At 44.7% G+C, this 26,573-nt stretch overlaps 1 protein-coding gene across 1 annotated transcript in view; it reads right to left on the bottom strand.

The window, feature by feature from the left end:
• Positions 1-26,573, bottom strand: part of LOC124571193 (trichohyalin-like) — a 173,331-nt gene that overhangs the window by 22,376 nt on the left and 124,382 nt on the right. The window contains exon 3 of the mRNA XM_047131109.1: positions 19,826-21,707. Within this exon, the coding sequence (XP_046987065.1) occupies positions 19,826-21,707 (1,882 nt within the window). The remainder of the gene's footprint in view (positions 1-19,825; positions 21,708-26,573) is intronic.

The following is a 26,573-nucleotide window of genomic DNA, read 5'->3' as shown; positions in this document are numbered from 1 at the left end:
GGTGGCCACAGTTAGGAATATCACACATTCCCATTCTCCTTTGATTTCCAAAACTGACCTGTTCTGGAAGACAACTAACAAGTTTGGAAATGAAAAAATTTTGCCCCAAATGTTTTAAAAAAATCGAAGTTTCCAATCTCTCAGTAGCTCCACTGCTCTTTAATTCATGTAAATTCCTTAAAAAAACTAGGAATTTGCTGTTCCTAAAATATCATCCCATTCACTTACTAATGCTAAACATTCTTAATTCTAACAAAAAACCTTAACGAAACACACATTATATCATGAACTTCTTCTTACTACGAAATGTCACTTATGATTTTCGACATATAGCTGTCTTTTAAATCTTCTGTAGTCTTGTCATTCAACAATAAACATCGGCACCAGGGCGATTAAATCTCCTCAAAAACACTCACTACACTTATTGATGTTTGTGTATGGCAGGATCTAAACAACATAAGCTGTCGGCACAATGCCGTTCATCTTTACCCAACACACATTTTTCATCAAATATCAGCGCAGTGCCGTCCGCTCTTTTACCTAATAACACCCACATTTTTTTTCGTCTAAGATCGACGCAGTGCCGTCCAATTTTACCTTATAACACTCTTTTTTTTTTCTTTTACTTATGCCGGCACTAGGCCGTCCATATATTTTGGATACTATCACATAGCTCAAAAATACTTTAAATTATTACATAAAATTCATACATAGATGTTACATAGTTTTACAATATACACAACGTTGCATTGAACATAAAACAATAATATCTACAAAGCCCAAACTTTGAACATAGCTGCTAAGGTTCAGTGACCGTGTCAGAACTATATTGTAACAAATGAGCCCTCGGTCACAAATATTAAGTCAAAATTGACCTGGTTTCGATGCTACTATGAGCGTCGTCTTCAGAATTAGACTAGCTGAGCCTTAGCGGCTCGCCATCTGACAAGTGTTCATGACGTCGGCTTTACGGCTGAGATCATTTATAATATGTGACTTGTCAGCACTGCATCTTTTCGAGTCAGTACATACTTTAATTTTATTAATGTACTATACAGGGTGTTACAAAAAGGTACGGCCAAACTTTCAGGAAAGATTCCTCACACACAAACAAAGAAAAGATGTTATGTGGACATGTGTCAGGAAACGCTTAATTTCCATGTTAGAGCTCATTTTAGTTTCGTCCACCTACGCTCAATGGAGCACTTTATCATGATTTCATATGGGATACTCTACCTGCGCTGCTAGAACATGTGCCTTTACAAGTACAACACAACATGTGGTTCGTGCACGATGGAGCTCCTGCACATTTCAGTCGAAGTGTTCGTACGCTTCTCAACAACAGATTCGATGACCGATGGATTGGTAGAGGCAGACCAATTCCATGGCCTCCACGCTCTCCTGACCTCAACCCTCTTGACTTTCATTTATGGGGGCATTTGAAAGCTCTTGTCTACGCAACCCCGGTACCAAATGTAGAGACTCTTCGTGCTCGTATTGTGGACGGCTGTGATACAATACGCCATTCTCCAGAGCTGCATCAGCGCATCAGGGATTCCATGCGACGGAGGGTGAATGCATGTATTCTCGCTAACGGAGGACATTTTGAACATTTCCTGTAACAACGTGTTCGTGCGCTTCTCAACAACAGATTCGGTGACCGATGGATTGGTAGAGGCTGTTTGTTTCCATTCCATGATTAATGTGATTTGAAGAGAAGTAATAAAATGAGCTCTACCATGGAAAGTAAGTATTTCCGGACACATGTCCACATAACATATTTTCTTTCTTTGTATGTGAGGAATGTTTCTGAAAGTTTGGCGTACCTTTCTGTAACACCCTGTATACCTAATGTTTTAGTACATTTAGTCTAATTCTGAAGACGACGCTCATAGTAGCGTCGAAACCAGGTCAATTTTGACTTAATATTTGTGACCGAGGGCTTATTTGTTACAATATTTACAAAGTCTTTGTTACTGCTATTGAGCCGTGTATCGACTCGTGCTACACCTGGTGTTTAGATTGCATTGGTTTTCCTTTTCTTCCCCTGACATGTTTGTTTGAGATGTTGTCTGTCATTAAGTGGCTGCTTGGTTGTCTTTTCCCTCTGCTATCGATATCTGCGTTTTTGCTTCCAGTGAACTGCTATGGAGGAAGTGAGATCTTTGACCGGTGGTAACTTCGTGTCGTGGTGCGGAAGTAAAGGGGTTGCGCGCAGAGAGTGTGGTGGAGACGGGAGGGCAGTGTGGCTCTCCAACGCGAGCAGGCGTGGTCGGTTGTACAGAGTCGCCATGTGATGTGTGTCGGTTGTGTTTAACGAGCGGATCGAGTTGACGGAAGAGCTCCCCGCGTGTGGGTTGTATACAGAATCACCCCATGAGTAGTTGCTGTTCATTTCGTCTTGGTGGGGCGTTAACAAGCTTCTTTAAATCCTCCGTTTCAGCACTGGAGTTTAAAAGGAGACACCTAACATGAAGGAGCGGTCACCACCCGCCAACGTTGCAGAGAAGACGTGAACTCCGGTGACAGAGCGTGTTGTCGCGTGACCGTGCCGTGTTGGGTATGCTGGCGACGCGTGCGCGGTCGGATGTGTGGATCCTTGCCATCGGAGGTCGTGTGCTGCCTGTTCGAGCATAATTGCAAGTTAAGTTCGTGCAAGGTTTAATCATTAAGTAATAATTTTGAGTAACCAGCGTCTCTTCTGCCTTGTGGCCTCCGGCGACCGGGTTTCCTGTCCCTGGCACCGGTGTGATTGAAGAGTGATCTTTCCTCTCGTTACTGTCCGATGGGAGGTGTAGTTTTGGCAGTTTGTTTCGCTATTATGTCGTGGGTTATGAGTAAATTCATGCTTCTTGTTGGTTGATCATGTGGTCGCTCATTCGAGACTGTGTGGTGTAATGTTTCCTTGCACGAGGTTAGCTCTAATTCTGTCAGCAAGTTAAGCCAACTTATTACAAGTTTTCGCTGGCTAAAAGTCGGTGCAGTGACCAGCCTGAGAGTGGCAATTGTGTTTACGGGCGTATTTAAATTGGTCAGTCTTCTGCTGAGCCTGAGCATCCCTGAGTGGGTGATTTGTGGCCGCCTTACGCGGGTCCGTCATATGTTACGTTCTAATGATATTGCAGGACACTTTTGTTTAAATTTTTTTAAATTCCTCCAAGTTTGTAAATTCCTTTTATTGCCATTGTTTGCTGAGACCTGTTCAATTTTTTAATGGCGGTGTTGGTAGCTTCACTACCTCACCGTACCTTAACACAGGTTTTAGAAGCCTGTTTACTAATGTTCTTTAAATTTTTTAAATTGTTGTATTGTTATAAATTACTTTACCGTTAGCGGCGTGTTTTAAAAGGTAGTTTGTTGCCGTACTGCTAGCTTCTGTGTTTTTTAAATTTGATGTTGTATTGCTATAAATTAGATTGCCGTTAGCGGTGTGTTTAAAAGGCTGTTTATTGCCGTACTGCTAGTTTCTGTAAGATACGAATAAAACATTTGTGAAAATCTCAACTCGACAGTAAACTACTAGAAATTTGGTCCCATTTCCCAACTTATGGTGTGGCTTGTAGTAACCGTAACCACTGTCAGCTATGGTGACTATAGGGCTTTCATTTGCTTGTCTCCTCGCGTGGCTGATGTTCTTAACCTTGACTCATCGGTCAGTGCACTCTCGCATCACCTGTTAATATTTTGGCATTACCCACCTGGCGTGACTCATCCCAGTCAGTGCTCACTTTCATTCAAGCTAATAACGGTGCTCGTCATATCACTATCTTACGTCTAAATATTGAAAATCGAAATGATGAGTAGGTCTCATTTTATATTTCAGGTTTTATTTTCATTTCATTCCATAACTTGGCATTCAAACAAGATTCACAGGTCCTTTGAGAGAACGGAAGATATCCTAGATCGTGATAACAGAGAAGTAGTGTAACAAATCCTGTTGCTTTAATTTTCGTGGCTTTTTATGGATTTCGCTGCTAAAACATGTAAACACAATGAAAATAACATTCATGTGCTTTGTTTTTTGTACCACAGTCCTTATACTGTCAGTGTCCTATGTGATATTCGTGTCTTGTGTTAATTAGCTGTGTGGGTAACATTTCTGCATCATAATACAATTAATAAGCCTTCGGTGGGAATACCTAGACTACTAATCCCTAAAAGTGTGGCCGACTCTCACGTCACATATTACCTTCCTATTCCCTATCGTCATGAGTGGTAGTTCTGTGGTCAATCCAAAACTTTAATTATCATTTATGTAAGAGTGGTAGAATTCTCTGGTTGAATATATGTAGCCAAGAGTGCTATTGCCTCCTGAGGTTTCTGTTTGTAATGAAACCCTTTGATATCAACGGTACAATCCTTTGCTCTGTCCTGTCTTTAGACTGGCCACCTCCACAGCACTATGCTGAACCAGTGTGTATATATATATATATATATATATATATATATATATATATATATATATATATTACTGGTTCATCATAGTGCTGTGGAGGTGGATAGAATATATATCAGTGGAAAACTCATCACTGCTTGTAATCAGTCGCAGACCATCTACCAGTTGTTGCTAATGAAGTTTAATCTAATCGTCTCAGGACCATTGCGTATTGTTTGTTCTAATTGTCTCCACTTACTTGGTTTGGCGCCATCCTATTTCTGTGTCAGATGCAAGCTACCTAAAGAAATATAGATTGTTTTCCCTGTGTATATGAGTATGTAATTTCTTTGTTCAGAATGAGGAAGAGGGAAGAACAGCGTGAAAAGAAAGGAAGTAAACTGTTAGTTGACTTAGGTACCTGGTAGGCGTCAGCTACATAGTAATGCCAAGTGTGCTATTGCCCCCTAAGGTTTGTTTCTAATGAAACTTTTTGATATCAACTGTATAATCCTTTGCTATGTCCAATCTTTGGATTGGCCACCTCCACAGCACTATGGTGAACCAGTCTAAATATCCTATGCGCACCCTCTGAAGTTTCATGAAACTTCTTGGTTTCCGAATCGATTTTTGATGACCTCAGTCTTGACTTAATTAGCACCAGTTCATTAACTTGGTACGATACCTGACTGATTTGCTGATCATGTTTACTCTTAAGTTTAACTGCCTATTCCTTTATCCTCTTCAGTGACAGATATTTTTTTCTCTTGAGCGGATAATTCATCACTAGGTGGAAAGCTAATTATTTGCTAAATAATATTGGGCATCCGTTCCACTGTCATTTCCTGCGGAGGTAGTTCTGTGGTAGTGAGGCAACTCATTGATTATTCTTTCAAACTCTTCCACATATTCTACCCATGTATGTTTCTTAGCACAGTAGGTTCTAAATAATCTATTGAGCTCTATCACCCCCTCGATCATGTTGGATTGGGGATGGTACTTTGAAATGTAAATAGGTTTTATATCTAAGACATTCAACATTCGCTTCCAGTATTCTAAAGTAAGCTGCTTTCCGTTATCGCTAATGTTTCTCTGGGGTTTCCCTACCTTGGTAACAGTCATTCTTTGGTTTTTACCGACTTACCATTGGCGTTTCTCAACGGATACAATTTCACATGCTTCGACAACATATCCAACACCGCAAATAGATATAAATATCTTCCTCGAGACGTTCGAAGGGGCCCATATAAATCCACACAGACCCTTTCCAATTCTTTGGTTGGGTCATGTTATTCATTTCCATTCTATTGCTACTTAGGCGCCTCGGTCTTTAGACATCTAATGCACGTATTCAAAACTCTCCTGACTTTCTTTTCAATATTGCTGAAATAGCAGCTTTCCTTTATCATTTTTTCTCACCAAAGTGTGCTTATGTGTAGTGTATAAACCAAATTACCAGATACACTGTTCTGGCCAGTGGACTTTCCACTGCTTTTTCTCAGAATCTGCTCTCCTACATAAAATCCCTATATCATATGTTATTTTACTTTAGTATTCCTACTCCATTCAGCTTTGATAAGCTTAATACCTTCATCATTATTTTGTTCCCTTCTTAGGTTTTGTAGGATGACTCGAATTTTGTCCTCTTTACTTGTGTGAGGTACATAACTGATAACTCCTTTTGCCCTTGTCCCTTCCAACAGGTAACCTAGATAAGGTATGTACCACTGTTACTTTCTCCAGGAAGGTGCTCGATAGTAAAATCATATTCCTGGAAAGCAATGACCCATCTGGTCAATCGGTTGTGGCACAATCTGCAATCCATAAGGAAAGATAATGCTTTATGATCTGTATAAACCTTAACTTTTCTGCTCGGAACATAATATCTAAGTTTTACGAATGCAAAGACTACTGACAAAGCCTCCTTTTCTGTGAGAATATTTTCTTTCCCATTTATTTAATACTCCACTGGCAAAACATATCGTTTTCTTTTCTATTTTCCCTTTATTTTCAATGAACTGGCAAAGATGAGCCCCTAAAATGTATTCCGAACTGTATGCAAAAATGCAGAATGGCTTATTTAAATTCGGGTGGATTAACATGATGTTACATAATTCATCTTTGATCTTTTGAAACTTTCCCACACTCTTTAGTCCACACCCAAGTGGCATTTTTTAGTTAATCCCAGAAAGGCTTGAGATTTGAGTACCTGATTGTTCGCAAATTTGTAACAGAATCCGGTGAGCCCTAAAAATGCTTTCATCTGCTTTTTGGTCTGAGGCTGTGGGAAATTTCTAACGGCTTCAAGTTGATCAGGATTAGGTTTGATGCCTTCCGCTGAAATGAAAGGCCCTAAAACTTTAATTTCACCTTTCCCGGATTCGGGCTTGTCTATGTTAGCACCAGTATTATTCTTCTCAAGTTTCTTAAGAACCTGTTTCAATTTTTCATTATGTTCCTCCCAACTTTTTGCAATAATTAAAATGACATCTACGTAAACTGTGAATTTGTCTAGTAGCTGTTCTCCTAGCACTTTGTCCAACGTGCATATGAAAGCTGACGTTGATATTTTGACCAAATAGCAACACCCGGAAATTATAACTTCTTCCTCCACATACAAACGCTGTATATTTTCTACATTCCTGAGCTAGAGGTGTTTGCTAGATGCTGGTAGTCAAGTCTATGCTCGTCAATATCTTGACACCATAAAACTTCTGCACCAATTCCTCCAACACTTCAGGCCGATCCATTTGTGGCTGTATTGTTTTGTCCAATGCTAGGGCATCGGGCGTAATTATAAATGACTTATCCTTCTTTCTTACTGTGGCGAGAGGGCTACTGTATTACTTTGGGAGTGCTCTATTACTTTTTAATTTTTTGTCCACTGCTTCCCTTTTTGCCAGCGGAACGGAATAGGGCTTAAATCTAAAGGGGTATTGTGGCTTTACTTGAAAACAATACTCGTAGTCCTTCGTGCTCCCTGGTTTCTTTGAAAACGCTCTTTTGTGCAGCAGTAATGTGTGTTCTGACTCATGCTTGTTGCTCAGTTAAACCCTTAATGCTTGCTATCTTTTCTGATCCTAATCTCGATGCTTACCTCGTCCTGTGACTCTACTCTTATAAATAAACTAAGGGTTTCTCTCGGTTTGAGATGCCAACACATCTTTTCCCTGAGTATTCGTATTCTGGCATTATTTTCATCACGCCTTGGTCCTTGGTTCCCTTCGAATTTTATTACTTTTTCCTCCTGCCCTTTTTTCATTTTCATTACAGCCTCAGCAAAATCTAGCATTAGTCTATTAGCAGTTAATCAAGCTGCTCACAGGATTAAATTGACACACAGGCCGGTCAGTATGATGGCATTAACTGTGATTCTTTTCCTGCAGTGTAAATTCCAGTAAAATCCGCTTCTTTATAGCCCTGCTTCAGGTCCCACAGGCAGTAACTACCTTTACTCCTTGTACAGATAACTCTGGTACTTCCTTATTTTTCTTTATTCTCTCGTAAAAGCCACTTGAGGTTGCACTAACTTCGCTACCCGAGTCCAGAATCGCAACTATCTTAATGTTTTGAACTTCAATCTCTACTGCTGGTTGGTGCGTTTCCTCTAGCTCTGGCCTATCCTTACCCATAAGTGCATCTTTAATGTTATCCCTCTCCTCACATCCGAAGAGTCTCATTAGTGGTCCACTTCGGCCGCTCGCGATTGGACCGTGTCCGAACCGCCTACACGTTTTCCAACACCCCTTAATCTCTTTCCCTCTCCTGAGCACGATCTCTGCCTTGAAATTGACCATTATTACTGTAATATTTTCTGCTATCACTACAGCTATAGCCTCTTAAAACCTCTTCGAAATCCACCTCTTCCCCTTCTAGGTGTACTACGGTTACTATCGTGAGGTCTGTCTTCTACCTTGCTCCTGTTTGAGTCATGGTGGTTGCGGCGGTCCGCAGGCCACCTGTTTTTACGCCAGCCTTCCGGCACTTGTCTGTTGCCTGAAAGCGCATCCAGCTGTTCCAATATATGCAGGAGGTTATTAACTTCACTCTTGTTGACGTGAATTAGTTTCTCCTGAACACACTGGAAACTTAAGAGCCGGCCGGTGTGGCCGTGCGGTTCTAGGTGCTTCAGTCTGGAACCGCGTGGCCGCTACGGTCGCAGGTTCGAATCCTGCTTCGGGTATGGATGTGTGTGATGTCCTTAGGTTAGTTAGGTTTAAGCAGTTCTAAGTTCTAGGGGACTGATGACCACAGATGTTAAGTCCCATAGTGCTCAGAGCCATCTGAAACTTAGAACTATTATTTCTACTAAGTCAGATACATGTAAAGGGTCAGTTAAATACTGGTTCTTTTCCCAGTAGTGTTGAAAGAATTCCTTAAAACTATCGCAGCCACTGTTTTCAAAACTTCTAACTTCAAATATTGTTTTTATACCGTTTTGTGCACTTGGGGATCAGTATTTGTTTAGGAATGCTCTAACAAATTCTCGCTATGTTTGAGCAACGCAGACAGAGTACACGACTGCGTTGTCGTTGCACTTGCATAGCACTGCCTGTTGTGCTTGCTTGGTTGGTTGATTTTGGGGAGGCGACCAAACTGAGAGATCATCGGTCCCATCGGATTAGGAAAGGATGGGGAAGGAAGTCGACTGTGTACTTTCAAATGTACCATCCCGGCATTTGCCTGAAGCGATTTAAGGAAGTCACGGAAAACCTAAATCAGGCTGGCCGGTCGCGGGTTTGAACCGTCGTCCTCTCGAATGTGAGTCCAGTGTGCTAACCACTGCACCACCTCGCTCGATAATGTCTGTTTTCTGGCGCCTGAATGTAGCTCTCCGACAGCTGCTTAAACGAACCTGTAGTGTTTTATTTTGTCCATGACCATACTATGAATGAATGAAGTTACCTCATTTGATGAGGTATCAAAGTGGACGTACAAACGGCAGACTCCATCGTGTGTGTCTGCTCGCAGCCATGTAACACGGCACAGGAACAGGGGTCGTAAAATCTTCTTAACCGACAGGAACCAGAGCCGACCGTCGCGCCTTGCCTTTGAAAATCTGTTTGTCCTGTTAACAACTGCTGTCAGATAAGGCAGTCCATCTCAACCAGCTCCCGAACTAATTTTGCCGAGGGGAATGCATACAAAGGGCATTTGGAGTTGGGTACGTCGCAGAAAGCACGTCTTAAGCGGACCAAACGACGCAAAAACTGCACAGATTAGCGTGGTCGTCCCCTTTGTATTACGTAGATAATAATACAATGAATTATTGTTTCTAATTGTTGCAGGTTCTGGTACACATCTAAATCATGGCTGATGAGACCATTTATGCTACGGAGGAACGGATCGTAATAAGCACATGGGCCCACGAACAATCCCAGATACGGAAATCAGTGTCAGCATGATTTCGTAGTAAAGTTTCAGAAATCTTGCCCACCAAAACCAACGATTTACGGTTGGAGAAAAAGCTCTTTCCATCTGGCTGCATGAAAGATAAGTCCCGCTCAGGACGACCACCAACACGACTGGAAACGTGCGTGGAGGTTGCAGCGCTTGTCGAATGTTCGCCAAAAAAGGAATTGGAAATTCAATACGTGACGTTACAAAAACATATGATGAAAGATTTGAAATTAAAGGCGTTCAGACCTTCGTTTGTAAACAGTGACAGTGACTTGCAAAAATGTCGTCAGGCTTGTTGCCGAACTCTCGATGCAAAAATATCAGGCTTGTTGGCGAATGCTCGACGTCTTTACAATTCTTACTTCAAGGGAAAACTGTTTTTATCGGATGAGTGTGCAATATATCGCAGTGCAACAGCTTGAAACATTTATTTCTGGAGTAAAGAAAACCCACATTTTTATAAAGGAGTTGAATACAACCCACATTTTCCGAAGTCCAATGTCTGCAACCCACTTCTTACGTCCATATAGGTCCACATTTTTTCAGTGTTGTGAATCACATTGCGTATCTCGCTATGTTACGTGATTCGTTTATTCCACATTTGCAAGATGTGTACGGTTCGAGCAGGATGAAGCACCAGCAAATTATGCTGTTGCCGTTAGAGAATCTGTGAGGTTTTTCGTTATAAATGGATTGGTCGTGATTGTCCATTTGCCAGCACCTTTGAAATGGCCACCCCGAAGTCCTGATCTGCCAGCTTGCAACAACGCACTATGTACTTCATTAAACAGAAAGTTGCTGGTATCCATAACGAGACAGTTGCTACTCGACTTGCATTTGTGCCATCACGCCAGAAATTTCGAGGAGAATTTCAAATCATACATGGAGGAGCATCGTACCATGTTATAACTAGGGTACTGACGCAGTCACTCTGTAATAAATAATAAAGAATAATCACACTACCTTAGTTATCTGCTGCGATCTCACATTAATCCAGTGCGACCATGTATGAATATGTGGACACGCGTTAGGGAGTAATGAGACTTCGTGGTCACTCTGTAGATGATCGGAACAATATGATCCGAAAAGCCACGATTTTGCTTATTTCAAATGTTGCAAGTCATGAGTGCACCGACGGACCAATAGACACTTAACCCGCAGCGTTTGGAGAGTACAGCTCAAAGCAGAAATGGAACTGTGATGTTTTGGGAGTGTTTTTCGTGCGACTTGGGCCCCCACATTCTACTTACCATGCAAATGAACCAGGATATTTATTTCAATGTTATCGTTGCGCAGGTATTGTCCTTTCTTCTATAGCTCCGTGCTGGGTATGTTGACAACAGCCGTGTTCACAGGGCTGCATGAATACGTTCCTAGTTTTGCTAACATTCAGGAACCCTGCCGCATCTCAATTGGCCAGATAAATCACTCGATCGTAATGTACCTGGGACTATCTGCAACAGTGGATTAAATGTGGCATAAACAGGCCGCAGTTTGGTTGCTCTAAGGATCCAATCATTCTCAGCTGGATATGGCACACTTGAAGAAACATGTATTCTCTACCTCGCAGACTTGAGACCATTAGCAATATCAGATGTGGTGTTACACGGTATTTGCGTGAGATATCTTACTGGTGAATAATTTATGAAATAATGCATTACTATCGCAACATAATTCGGGATTCTACGCCATCCGCATGTTATGACGTATGTTTTCCTCTGTTCCAAGAATGTCGTTTTCTGGCGTGTGTGTCAGTTAACACTTTTGTGTATCACGTGTTTTTTCTTTCCGATTTCTCTTCCATGTCTTCACCTTTCCATTGTTTGGCAGTGAATTGATACGCTTTGGCTTGGTTCAAATGGCTGAGTACTATGGGATTTAACATCTGAGGTCATCGTCCCCTGGAACTTAGAACTACTTAAACCTAACTAACCTAAGGACATCACACACATCCATGCCCGAGGTAGGATTCGAACCTGCGACCGCAGCAGTCGCGGGGTTCCGGACTGATGCGCGTAGAACCGCACGGCCACCGCGGCCGACTTGATACGCTTTCCTGGGATTGAATTTAATTTCTGCCAGACAAGGTTGTCCAAATTAGCCACCCATACTATTTCTTCTAAGAAATTTATTAATACATTTATAAGTGAACTCAGCAGTATTTTTAGCAGCAACTGGAAGATAAATCCTGTAAAATTCGCAAATTTCTTTGTCAGCATGTTAGTGCAATTGACAAATTTCTTTATCTCGTTTGATGTTCTTAATCCGAATAAAATATTTATTTTGAGGCTACAGTGTCCTACAAGACGACCCACCGGATACAGCAGGAACGAGTGAACTCTGGATCCCTGCCCCGGAGAGAATACACACAAGCTCTGTAGTAGCATCGCCCAGCACACGAGGCCTGAGTATAGCTGCCAGAAACTAATTACCGTTGCCTTGTTTGAACGGTCAGCGCTTGTGCTTGTTAACGAAGCAATTACTATAGACCATACCCTCAGCTGGAGTACCTTTGTTCCTAGTGACACACTGCATGAGATTGCTGGTGTTGCGATCCTCGTTTCATACTGTTGACCCACTCTGTCGCTTGCCAACTACTGTAAAATTCTAATATAGAAGGGGATTCAACGTAACAAAGGGGACACCGTTTTTTTTTTGTATTTTGCAGTATGAGCGTATAATACACAGCAAGTAACATGGACATATCTAAAAGATTATACACACTATCTAGTCACATTGTGACAATCTGACAAAAGCCTCAATAATATTTTGGAGCGCGGATAGCTGCGAGACGTGCAGGAAGAGAGTCAGTGAGATTCTTGAAGGTACCAACAGGGATGTGGAGCTACGCCTTCTAACAATACCACCACTTGCAAAGCAGGTCAGAAATCAGATTAATAATGTTGCTCACGCAGCATATGTTCGCTTTATCGGGCAACAACAAAGTCATTGGCTGTGAATGGTATCGTCAGAATGAAAATAATGAAGTCACTGTAAAAAAGTCATTAATTTTGGCACTTATCTTGGATTCCCACGTAGATTTCGTCGAAGTTGTTGTGGCTCATCTTGTTGATTCTAGGGTGATTCCACATTGATCGCTAGAAGGTCCAGATCTGTATTTTAGCAATATTTGAAGACCTAACAAATGCGTTTTTTAGGAAATTCTTAATGATTAAACAATCCCAGATCAGAACAATGGTATGGTAGAAATAATTTTTGACTTGGTGTTCACGATCCACATTTTTATTAAACTTCTTGTAAATTCACATACTTCTTGTCACATCATAAAGAAAACAGTTTTGTATCAGTCTTCATATATTTAATTTCCACTTTAACCAAACACAAGACTTGACTGTTCTTTTACAAAGCGAAATAACTTAACTTCTGCAAAGTGAAACAGACTGCTCTGTGCGCATTCGCGCCAAAACGGTTACAAGTCAGTCAAAGATTGACAGTCTCACAGAAATGAATACACACAAGAACCATATCACTGTAATATATCGATACATCGGAGTACCTATACATTAATATAACCAAATGTGAATATTGTCACAAATGTCTGCTACTTCGCAGAAAAGTAGTACAATGTTACTGGTATCGAGTACTGGGGTTGGAGTGGCGTAATGGTGTCGTAAATAAAGAACCATTATAGCCTCCAGTGCTGTAACCAGCTGCACTAGGTTTCTCGGTTGGGGGTCCATGATGTGAACAGCCCGATCGAGGTGACCCCACAATTTCTAGATTAAGTTTTAATCGTGGGAGTTTGGTGGGCAGAGGAGTAAAGTAAACTCATCCTGATGCTCTTCGAACCATGCACAAATTATGGGAGCTTTGCGACACGTAGCACTTTTCTGCTGGTAGATGCTATCGTGCAGAGGAAAAACAATATCGAGCGAGGTGGCGTAGTGGGTAGCACACCGGACTCACGTTTGGGAAGACGTCGTTTCAAACCTGCGTCCGGCCATCCAGATTTAGATTTTCTGTGATTTCCCCAAATCCCTGTAGTCAAATGCAGAGACTGTCTCCCTGAAAGGGCACGGTCAATTTCCTTCCCCACCCTTGACACAATACGAGCTTGCGTTCTGTCTCTAATGACCTCGATGTCGATGGGACGTTAAACCCAGCCGGCCGTTGTGGCCAAGCGGTTCTAGGCGCTTCAGTCCGGAACCGCGCTGCTGCAGTCGCAGGTTCGAATCCTGCCTCGGGCATGGATTTGTCTGTTCTTAGGTTAATAAAGTTTAAGTAGTTCTAAGTTAGGGGACTGATGACCTCAGATGTTAAGTCCCATGGTGCTTAGAGCCATTTGAACCATTTGAACGTTAAACCCAATCTTCCTTCTTTCCTTTGCGAGGATAAACAAACTGCATGCAGGGATGGGCATGGTTCCCAGGTTTCCAGAATGACCAGATCACCTGGGTAATGCCAAGAAAACATTCCCCAGGCCATAAAGCTCCATCCTCTAACCTGGACCCTTCCGACGATTTTTGCAAGTGTTTGCTTCCAGACGTATCACGCCGATGGAGCATAAAACGTTATTCATTTGATGTTCAAATTTGTGTGAATTCCTATGGGACCAAACTGCTGAGGTCATCGGTCCCTGACTTACACACTACTTAAACTAACCCATATTCACACACACACACACACACACACACACACACACACACACACACACACACACACACACACACACACACACAAGCCCGAGGGAGGACTCGAACCGCCGATGGGAGCGTTTCATTTGAAAAGGCCGCCTCTCGCCACTGAGGTCGTCCAGCTGTGGTGCTGGAGTGCAAAATCCAGCCTTCATCGCTGGACAGCTGTCAGCATGGGTGCATGAACCAGGCGCTTGCTGCGGAAGCCCATGAGCAGCAATGTTCACTGAACGGTTGTTGGGGAGACACTGTTGGTAGCCGCTTGGTTCATCTGGGCGGTCAGTTGTTAAACAGTTGTACGTCTGTTCACACGTACACATCTCCGCAGCCGTCGTTCAACCCTGTCACTTGCCTAGGCGCCGCTTTTGTATACCGCCATTGTGCCAATGCAGGGTATACTTAAACCATGCGTCACCCGAACAGTTTACAAACTTGGCAGTTTCGGAAGTGCTTCCACCCTTGTCCCAAAAGCCAATGATCATGCCCTTTTGTACAGCAGACAAATCGCCCCGTTTCCGCATTACGACTACGATTTGCACTGTTTTTCGCGTCCCCTCGACACAATTTGTATACCACCTGCCATCTATTAAGTGGTTATTGCATGTTGACGTCAAACACAGGCATTAGTCGCATTAATGTGACTGGGCCGTGCGTATGTTTTGATAGATGGTGAAGGAGTAAGTGCAGACTTGACGGGGGAAGCCACACTTGTACATGCCTCATGTGTTGGCCACATTATGTGCATGACACTAGTTTCCTACGGTGCAACTAGCGGCATACAATATGATCTTTAGACAGAGCAGTAGTAGGTTTAAATATCTATCAGTACCTCGCGTCCTTTCAGTTGGTCAAGTTCAGTCGGTAACATAAGAATTGCTCTTAAACTTGATATGTTTTCGTGGTTTCAATATTGGTCGGTGGTTTCATCACCATAGATGGTTGTTCAGTAATTATAGTTATCGGACAGTAACGTGTACAGGTAAGGTGAACAGACAAGCTTTGTCTTATAGCTCCTCTCGGAAGAATTGGAACCAGCTCATTGAAATTATTAGAGCGACAGTTTAGTTTCAAGCCGTCCACTGAAGAAAATGATAGTTACAGTTCCACCAAAGAGTAGTGTAACAGTTCCGTAATCCGGCAGGCGCTGGGGAGATATCTTAGAAAAGACTCAAACATTGCGAAGAGAGGTTTGAGAGGGCTGCTCCGATCAAGTAACTTTCATGTCGAGGCAGCGTTGGGCCGGACAGCGGCGACTGGGAGCGAGAAAATGACGGCAAATCTTGCTATGTGCTCGGAGTTCGTCGGCAACAAAAATCGGATCGGGTGACAGATTCAAACTCACCGATAGGTTGGCATACAGCTGCTACAACGGCGACTCCAACTGGACGCGCGCTACAGCCTCGCTACCTACGTACACCGCCTGGCCACTGCTTCATTCAGGAGTTCTAAGTCAGCAGGTTTCGAGTTAAACTCCGCTTTCCAGAGCGACGGACAGCTTTCCAAACAAAAGCGACAAAAATAATGAAAATTAAGACAAAGCGGCTAAGGGGTTCTGCTTGGTTCCTCCCTCAGAACCAACAGCATCGAACTAACAGGAGTTCTCCGTCCTAAACTACAACGGCATTTTTGCACCTGAAGTCATATCAACTGTAGTAAAATGTATGAAATCCTGAAACGTAAGGGTAATAGCAATAGAGACAACGAAGTGATTTACAGTGCTACAGAAACCAGCAACGAATAGCAAAAATGGAACATCAAGATGATTTAGTAAAAAATTGAATCTGAGTAGTGGTTTCAGCTATCCTTCACTGTTTTACGATATGCATAAAGAATTGTCTGTCTGTGAGCCGGCTATTGGTGTGCTTGCGGCAGTGTCGTACGTCTGTAGAGCAGCGAATAATTCCTAATGACTGGAGAAAAGGGCAGGTCATTCCCTTTTTCAAGAAGGGTGACCGAACTGACGCTCTAAGCTGTATGCCTATATCTCTGACGTCGGTCTTTTGTAGAATTCTGGAACATGTTTTATGCTCACGTATTATGAGATTTCTGGAGACCGGATAGCTACTCTGTAGAAATCAACATGGTTTCTGAAAGTAACGATTGTGCAACACCCAAATCGCTCTATTCGTCCAAGAGATCCAGAAAGCTGTAGATGCAGGCGCCCAAGTCGATGGCGTATTCCTTGATTTTCTTAAAGCGTTCGACACAGTTACGCACTGCTCCGTAGTGAACAAGACACGAGCATACCAGACCAACTGTGGGACTGTACTGGAGTTGCTAGCAAACAGAATGCAGCGGGTCATTCTCAAAGCAGAGAAGTCTTCAGACATAAAAAGTAATTTTGGACGTGTCCCAAGGGAGTGTTGCAGGAACATTACTTCTCACAAAATGTATAAATGATCTGGTAGATAACGCTGGAAGTCCCATGATGCTTTTCGCGCTCGCTGCTGTTGTACACAGAAAAGTCGCGGTGCTAGAAAACTGCAGCGAAATACTGAGAGACCTGTAGAACATCAACGCTTGGTTCAGGGAGTGCCAATTAACTCAACATAAGCAAATGTAATGCACTGCGTGTACATAGGAAGAGAGGCCTATTACTTTATAAATTAGGCGATTGCTCTACAATGACCAGAAGCAGTTATCTCCATAAAATATCGAGGAGTATACGCACGGAGCGATTTAAAGTGAAAAGACTACATAAAATTTATCACAGGTAAGGCAGGTGCCAGACTGAGCTTCGTTGGACGAATGCTACAGAGTTGTAGACCATCAACAAAGGAGGTAGCTTACGTACCCCACGCTGGACCAATACTTAAATTTTGATCGGCAGTCTCCGATGCTCGAAAGTCTGCGATCCATACCAGACAGGACTGATACAATAAATACAAAAGATTCAAAGCAAGAGCACCGTCTTCGTTACAGGTTCATTTAATAAGCACGAAAGCGTCACGGAGGTAGTTCGGTATCACGGTATGGTTTACTATCAAAGTTGCGAAAGCGAACGTTCCTAGAAGAGTCAACCAATATATTGCTTTCTTGTAAGCATATCTCACGAATAGACCACGAAGACAATATCAGAGATTCGAACCTACGCGAGGCTTATCTGCTACACATCATAAAGTGGTTTGCGGCATATACATGTAGATGTCGATGTAGAACAGTATAGTCTTTCTCCGGCGCGCCATTAGGAGAGTGGCGAACACATTGCCCCGACCGCCTTTTACCCGCGGTACTCATTCGTTAGTCGGCTGAGTGGAGCAGAGGCCACCCTGGAGGGCCTGGAACGGGGAAAAATCCTCGCTTCTATCCAGAATTGAACCCGGGACCTGCACGACCAGAGTCTAGCGCTCTATCATCTACATCTACATTTACATGATTACTCTGCAATTCAAAATAAATGCCTGGTAGAGGGTTCATCGAACCACCTTTAAGCTACTGCGTTACCGTTCCACTCTCGAACAGCATGCACAAAAAACGAATACTTAAATGTCTATGCGCGAGCTCTAATTTCTCTATTTTGTGATATTTCTCCTTGTGTAAGTTGGCTCTAACAAAATATTTTCACACACTGAGGAGTAATCAGGTGATTGAAAAATCTTGAGGAGGTTCTGCCGCAGCGAAAAACGCCTTTGTTTTAATGAACGCCAACCCGGTTCGTGTATGATATCCACGATATTCACTCTCCTATTTTGCGATGATACAAAACGAGTTGCCCTTCTTTGAACTTTTTGGATGTCCTCCTTCAATCGTGTCCGATGCGGATCCCACAACACACCGGCAGAACACCAGAAGAGGGCGGACAAGCGTAGTGTAAGCAGTCTCTTTAGTTGACCTGTTACATTTTCTTAGTGTTTTACCAATAAAAGGCAGTCTTTAGTTTGCTTCCCTCACGATATTATCTATGTGATCGTACCAGTTCAAGTTATTCGTAACTGTAATGCCTAAGTATTTAGTTGAGCTTTATAATGTCACTGAAATTTAGCGAATTCCTTTTAGCGCTCATGTGGGTGATATAGAGTCCATTGCCATTTTTTGCGCCATATAGATACCTTGTCTAAAACTTTAGCAATTCGTTTTGATCATCTGATCACTTTACATGACGGTATATGAAACATCATCTACAAACAATAAGAGGACTGCTAAGATTGTCTCCTAAATGGTTTATGTAGATCAGGAACAATAGGCCTACAACATTCCCTTAGGGAACGCGAGACATTACTTCTGTTTTCTCGGTGACTTTCCATCAGATATGCGAACTGTGACTTCGAAAGTTTTATTGTCAAAAATTGTCTTCAGCGTGATGAAAGTTTTATATCAAAAATTATTACGGCAACAGGCGTATGAAAAACTTGTGGAGCTGTATCTCGGACAACATTATCGATATCTATCCCTTTTCTCTAAAGACTGCTAGGTATCTAGAGAAACTTTATTATCGTTATCATAAAATCTCATATGTAGCCATAGAACATATTCTGAAAACCCTTCTGATTGAGAACAAAAATCAGAAGTTATTACTCTTCCTATAAATCATGAAAAATGAATACTCTTGTGACTGCGATTTTTAAAATATATTCTAACACTTAATACTGTAATGTCCCTGCACGCAGCTGACAACTAACCTCTTGCCTTTCCTCCTGCCACTGCAACTGCGAGAATATTCTGCATCCAAAAACATGCTATAATAATTCAAAATAAACACTATGACCCATGTGGAGTGTCATGCGTGGTCATAACTACTGATGAAACTACTGATCCTTTTTTAATGGAAACTGAATGATGAGTAGTATCGTCAGCAAGCCTTAAGCGATCCAAAAAAATAAAAGGAACAATAAAAACTTTTAATTCACTACATTCTGAAAATTGACGATTCACCACAGGCAAAATTTATTCAGACCTTTTTTAGCAAAAATTTTAACTATTCCACAATGTCTTTAGTCAATAATCACGTATGAACCATGGACCTTGCCGTTGGTAGGGAGGCTTGTGTGCCTCAACGATACAGATAGCCGCACCGTAGGTGCAACCACAACGGAGGGGTATCTGTTGAGAGGCCAGACAAACGTGTGGTTCCTGAAGAGGGGCAGCAGCCTTTTCAGTAGTTGCAGGGGCAACAGTCTGGATGTTTGACTGATCTGGCTCCTCCCCTTGCGGGTCCGGGGGCTAGAATAGGCCCTAGGTATTCCCGCCTGTCGTAAGAGGTGACTAAAAGGAGTCCATCCCCCTCAAGGGGGTAGTTAGCGCCTGCGTCCGGAGACGGACGGTTCCACGACCTATATTTGTGGTCTTTTTGGTTTTTCCCTTCTCGTTTCTTCCTTCCTTTGCTTGGTTCCTTTATTTGTTCTTCTCCATCTCACTGTCTTCCTTACTCTTTCCCTTGCCTTCTTCTGCTGCTTGCCTTCTTCTGCTGCTGCTTGCCTTCTTCTGCTGCTGCTTGCCTTCTTCTGCTGCTGCTTGCCTTCTTCTGCTGCTGCTTGCCTTCTTCTGCTGCTGCTTGCCTTCTTCTGCTGCTGCTTGCCTTCTTCTGCTGCTGCTTGCCTTCTTCTTCTGCTGCTTGCCTTCTTCTTCTGCTGCTTGCCTTCTTCTTCTGCTGCTTGCCTTCTTCTTCTGCTGCTTGCCTTCTTCTTCTGCTGCTTGCCTTCTTCTTCTGCTGCTTGCCTTCTTCTTCTGCTGCTTGCCTTCTTCTTCTGCTGCTTGCCTTCTTCTTCTGCTGCTTGCCTTCTTCTTCTGCTGCTTGCCTTCTTCTTCTGCTGCTTGCCTTCTTCTTCTGCTGCTTGCCTTCTTCTTCTGCTGCTTGCCTTCTTCTTCTGCTGCTTGCCTTCTTCTTCTGCTGCTTGCCTTCTTCTTCTGCTGCTTGCCTTCTTCTTCTGCTGCTTGCCTTCTTCTTCTGCTGCTTGCCTTCTTCTTCTGCTGCTTGCCTTCTTCTTCTGCTGCTTGCCTTCTTCTTCTGCTGCTTGCCTTCTTCTTCTGCTGCTTGCCTTCTTCTTCTGCTGCTTGCCTTCTTCTTCTGCTGCTTGCCTTCTTCTTCTGCTGCTTGCCTTCTTCTTCTGCTGCTTGCCTTCTTCTTCTGCTGCTTGCCTTCTTCTTCTGCTGCTTGCCTTCTTCTTCTGCTGCTTGCCTTCTTCTTCTGCTGCTTGCCTTCTTCTTCTGCTGCTTGCCTTCTTCTTCTGCTGCTTGCCTTCTTCTTCTGCTGCTTGCCTTCTTCTTCTGCTGCTTGCCTTCTTCTTCTGCTGCTTGCCTTCTTCTTCTGCTGCTTGCCTTCTTCTTCTGCTGCTTGCCTTCTTCTTCTGCTGCTTGCCTTCTTCTTCTGCTGCTTGCCTTCTTCTTCTGCTGCTTGCCTTCTTCTTCTGCTGCTTGCCTTCTTCTTCTGCTGCTTGCCTTCTTCTTCTGCTGCTTGCCTTCTTCTTCTGCTGCTTGCCTTCTTCTTCTGCTGCTTGCCTTCTTCTTCTGCTGCTTGCCTTCTTCTTCTGCTGCTTGCCTTCTTCTTCTGCTGCTTGCCTTCTTCTTCTGCTGCTTGCCTTCTTCTTCTGCTGCTTGCCTTCTTCTTCTGCTGCTTGCCTTCTTCTTCTGCTGCTTGCCTTCTTCTTCTGCTGCTTGCCTTCTTCTTCTGCTGCTTGCCTTCTTCTTCTGCTGCTTGCCTTCTTCTTCTGCTGCTTGCCTTCTTCTTCTGCTGCTTGCCTTCTTCTTCTGCTGCTTGCCTTCTTCTTCTGCTGCTTGCCTTCTTCTTCTGCTGCTTGCCTTCTTCTTCTGCTGCTTGCCTTCTTCTTCTGCTGCTTGCCTTCTTCTTCTGCTGCTTGCCTTCTTCTTCTGCTGCTTGCCTTCTTCTTCTGCTGCTTGCCTTCTTCTTCTGCTGCTTGCCTTCTTCTTCTGCTGCTTGCCTTCTTCTTCTGCTGCTTGCCTTCTTCTTCTGCTGCTTGCCTTCTTCTTCTGCTGCTTGCCTTCTTCTTCTGCTGCTTGCCTTCTTCTTCTGCTGCTTGCCTTCTTCTTCTGCTGCTTGCCTTCTTCTTCTGCTGCTTGCCTTCTTCTTCTTCTTCTTCTTCTTCTTCTTCTTCTTCTTCTTCTTCTTCTTCTTCTTCTTCTTCTTCTTCTTCTTCTTCTTCTTCTTCTTCTTCTTCTTCTTCTTCTTCTTCTTCTTCTTCTTCTTCTTCTTCTTCTTCTTCTTCTGCTGCTGCTGCTTGCCTTCTTCTTCTTCTTCTTCTTCTTCTGCTGCTGCTGCTGCTGCTTGCCTTCTTCTTCTTCTTCTTCTTCTTCTTCTTCTTCTTCTTCTGCTGCTGCTGCTGCTGCTTGCCTTCTTCTTCTTCTTCTTCTTCTTCTTCTTCTTCTGCTGCTGCTGCTGCTGCTGCTGCTTGCCTTCTTCTTCTTCTTCTTCTTCTTCTTCTTCTTCTTCTTCTTCTTCTTCTTCTTCTTCTTCTTCTGCTGCTGCTGCTTGCCTTCTTCTTCTTCTTCTTCTTCTTCTTCTTCTTCTTCTGCTGCTGCTGCTTGCCTTCTTCTTCTTCTTCTTCTTCTTCTTCTTCTTCTGCTGCTGCTGCTTGCCTTCTTCTTCTTCTTCTTCTTCTTCTGCTGCTTCTTGCCTTAAGGCCGACCCACGCGTAATTCCCCGCCCTGGGTAGACAAGTAAGGCAAGCACGTACCCCCTGGATAAGGTCAGCCCCGGGGAGGGGTGATTGCCTGAGCTTATACCTTCATCCCTCCGTCTGTTTGTCGGGAGGTGTGACCTGAGATGTGACCTGAGGTGTAATCATTCACCTAAGGCGGGAGTGCCCTCTGAGAGGGTCCCAATAAGGAAGGAGCGCGCCATCGGAGATGCTGGCAATCATGGGGGATTCCTCCGCAATGGATTTTTCTTCTTCCCTCACGACTTCTGCCCACAAACGGAAACATGACCAGCCATCAGTGACAAAAGTACTACCGCCTGCCCCACACTTCCTCGTCGTTTCTCGATCTGAGGACGAAAAGGATTTCTCCTTTGTCAACCCTTTCGTTATCCAGAAGGGCGTAGATGCCATAGCCGGATCTGTCAAGTCGTGTACCAGGTTGCGTAACGGTACCTTGTTACTAGAAACTGAGAGCGCCTTTCAGGCACAGAAACTGCTTCGAGCCACACTCCTGTACACGTTCCCTGTCCGGGTGGAGGCTCACCGAACTTTGAATTCGTCTCGTGGTGTGGTCTATACTAGATCCCTCGACGGATTGACTGACGAGGAGATTCTTTCCTCGCTGAGCAGGGCGTGACGGCTGTCCATAGGGTCATCAATCTTGACCTTTGATAGTGTTCAGCTGCCATCGCGCATCAAAGCGGGCTACGAGGTTATTTCTGTTTGCCCATATGTCCCGACACCTACGCGCTGCTACCAGTATCAGCGTTTTAACCACACTCGCCAGTCTTGTTCCAATGCGGCTAAATGTCACTTGTGGCAGGGATGCCCATGACGGTGACTGTCCACCTCCGTCTCCTCGTTGTGTGAACTGTCAGGGTGACCATGCAGCGTCCTCCCGCGACTGTCCCATCTATAAGGAAGAACGCTGTATCCAAGAAATTCGGGTCAAAGAGAAAGTGTCCACCTCGGCTGCTAGCAAGCTGTTTGCTAGTAGGAAGCCCACGCTGCTCCCAGCGGGGAAATACAGTACCGTCCTCGCCTCTCCTCGGCCTACCAGGGAGGTGGCAACCCAGACATGCGATCTGACCTTCGGCACCACGGTCGTCCGTTCGGCCAGTGCTAAGATCGCGCGGTCGACGTCCCCTCCTCCTCCCATCACCCCACAGACACAAGCCCCTTCATCAGCTTCTGCTAAGACGAAGACCCAGAAGTCACCGCCCCAGGCCGTCAGCCGTTTCGCCTGGCCGCACCGCTGGTAGCCGAACATCTGGCCGTTCACCGGCGGAGGAAGCTCCCCCTCCCGGCCATCTTACCAAGATGGCCGATGAACCTATAGAACCAATGGACGATGACTGTCCGCCTACTGCTAGTGGCGGCAGTGCTCGCTCGAAGCCAGGCCCTCAGCGGCCTTCGAGGTGACCCCTTCTTTCATCTTCCTTTTCTTCTTACGATGGCACTTATTCACTGGAATATTCGCAGCATTCGCTCCAACCGAGAGGACTTGAAGTTGCTGCTCCGCTTGCACCGTCCGCTCGTCGTAGCCCTCCAGGAAGCGAAGCTACGCCCATGCGATCAAATTGCCTTGGCACACTACACCTCTGTGTGTTTTGACCTACCCCCTGTGGTAGGTATTCCGGCTCATGGAGGGGTTATGTTGCTGGTCCGGGATGATATTAACTACGATCCCATCACATTGCACACCGGCCTGCAGGCAGTTGCCATCCGAATTACTCTCCCCACTTTTACATTTTCCATTTGTACCGTTTACACTCCATCGTCATCTGCCGTTACCAGGGCAGACATGATCCAGCTTATTGCTCAGCTACCTGCCCCATTTTTGTTAACTGGAGACTTCAATGCTCTCCAGCATCCTGCCCGAGGGGCTCCCTGTTAGCAGACCTTTTCAACCAGCTCAATCTTGTCTGCCTCAATACTGGCGCCCCTACTTTTCTTTCGGACACATCTCACACCTATTCCCGTTTAGACCTCTCTATATGTACTACCCAACTTGCACGCCGGTTTGAGTGGTATGCACTTTCTGATACATATACGAGCGACCAATTCCCGTGTGTTATCCATCTCCTGCAGCAGACTGGGGGCTCTTCTCTTCCAGGGCGACCTTTCAGGATCAAACCTTCACAAGCTGCGATCGTCAGGTCGCACACCTCACGGAAGTGATTCTCACTGCTGCTGAATATTCCATCCCTCATCCTACTTCTTCTCCACGTCGCGTACCGGTCCCCTGGTGGACCGCAGCATGTAGAGACGCTTTACGTGGTCGTCGACGTGCTTTACGCACCTTTAAACGCCACCCTACAGTGGCGAATTGTATCACTTATAAACGATTACGTGCACAGTGTCGTCGTATTATTAAAGAAAGCAGAAAGCCAGCTGGGCTGCTTTCACAAGCACCTTCAACAGTTTTACTCCTTCTGTTGTCTGGGGTAGCCTGCGCCGGCTATCTGGCACTAAGGTCCACTCACCAGTTTCTGGCTTGATGGTCGCGAATGACGTCCTTGTGGCCCCTGAGGATGTCTCCAATGCCTTCGGCCGCTTTTTCGCAGAGGTTTCGAGCTCCGCTCGTTACCACCCTGCCTTCCTCCCCCGCAAACAGGCAGAGGAGGCTAGGCCACCTAACTTCCGCTCCTCGAATCGTGAAAGTTATAATGCCCCATTCACCATGCGGGAACTCGAAAATGCACTTGCCCGGTCACGGTCCTCCGCTCCAGGGCCTGATTCTATTCATATTCATATTCAGATGCTGAAAAACCTTTTTCCTGCGGGTAAAGGTTTTCTTCTTCGTACTTACAATCGCATCTGGATTGAGGGACATGTTCCCGCATGCTGGTGCGAGTCTATTGTTGTACCGATTCCTAAGCCAGGGAAGGACAAGCACTTGCCTTCCAGTTATCGACCCATCTCGCTTACCAGCTGTGTCTGTAAGGTGATGGAACGAATGGTTAACTCTCGTTTGGTTTGGCTGCTCGAGTCTCGATGCCTAGTTACCAATGTACAATGTTGATTTCGTAAGCGCCGCTCTGCTGTTGACCATCTGGTTACCTTGTCGACCTTCATTATGAATAACTTCTTGCGGAAGCGCCCGACCGCGGCTGTGTTCTTTGATTTGGAGAAGGCTTACGACACCTGTTGGAGGGCGGGCATTCTCTGCACCATGCATACATGGGCCTTCGCGGTCGCCTCCCTCTTTTTATTCGTTCCTTTTTAATGGATCGACAGTTCAGGGTACGTGTGGGTTCTGTCCTGTCAGACACCTTTCGCCAGGAGAATGGGGTGCCACAGGGCTCAGTTTTGAGCGTCGCTCTCTTCGCCATAGCGATCAATCCAATAATGGATTGCCTCCCAGCTGATGTATCAGGCTCCCTTTTCGTGGACGATTTTACCATCTATTGCAGCGCGCAGCGTACACGTGTCCTGGAGCGCTGTCTTCAGCGTTCTCTTGACCGTCTTTACTCATGGAGTGTCGCCAATGGCTTCCGTTTTTCTGTCGAGAAGACGGTCTGTATTAACTTCTGGCGCTACAAAGAGTTTCTCCCACCGTCCTTACGACTCGGTCCCGTTGCTCTCCCATTCGTTGAGACAACAAAATTTTTAGGTCTTACATTTGACAGGAAACTTAGCTGGTCTCCACATGTCATATTTGGCTGCCCGTTGTACCCGTTCTTTAAATGTCCTCCGTGTTCTCAGTGGTATGTCGTGGGGAGCGGATCGAACCGTCCTACTTCGTCTATATCGGTCGATCGTCCGCTCCAAGCTGGATTATGGGAGCTTCGTATACTCCTCTGCACGGCCATCAATCTTACGCCGCCTCAACTCCATACAACATCGGGGTTTACGACTTGCGATCGGAGCGTTTTATACTAGTCCCGTAGAGAGTCTTCATGCTGACGCTGGCGAATTGCCACTCACCTACCGGCGCGATATACTGCTTTGTCGGTATGCCTGTCGGCTACTGTCAATGCCCGACCACCCGTCTTATCGTTCCTTTTTTGACGACTCTCTCGACCGTCAACACGGGTTGTATGTCTCTGCCCTGCTACCCCCTGGAGTTCGCTTTCGTCGCCTCCTTCAACACCTTAATTTTTCACTCCCTGCAACCTTTAGAGTGGCTCCAGGCTCAGGTTCGCGTTCACCTTGACCTCAGCTCGCTCCCAAAGGAGGTTACTCCCAGTTCGGTCTACCACTCCCGGTTCGGTCTACCACTCCCGTTTTGTCGAACTTCGTTCGAAGTTCATTAATATGACCTTCATTTATACAGATGGCTCAAAGACCAATGACGGGGTCAGGTGTTACTTTATTGTTGGGCACAAAGTTTCAAATACCGGCTCCATGGCCATTGTTCGGTATTCACAGCTGAGCTCTTTGCCCTCTACCAGGCTGTTCTTTACATCTGCCGCCCGCGGTATTCCTGCCTGTCGTAAGAGGCGACTAAAAGGAGTCTCAAACGTTTCGGCCTTATGTGATGGTCCCCTCTCGGGTTTGACCTCCATCTATCCAAATTATTCCGAAGAGCGAGCCAATTGGGGAAGG

The sequence above is a fragment of the Schistocerca americana genome, chromosome 1 (assembly GCF_021461395.2).
Source record: "Schistocerca americana isolate TAMUIC-IGC-003095 chromosome 1, iqSchAmer2.1, whole genome shotgun sequence".
Lineage (NCBI taxonomy): Eukaryota > Metazoa > Arthropoda > Insecta > Orthoptera > Acrididae > Schistocerca > Schistocerca americana.
This window is presented reverse-complemented; position numbering and strand designations above follow the sequence as displayed.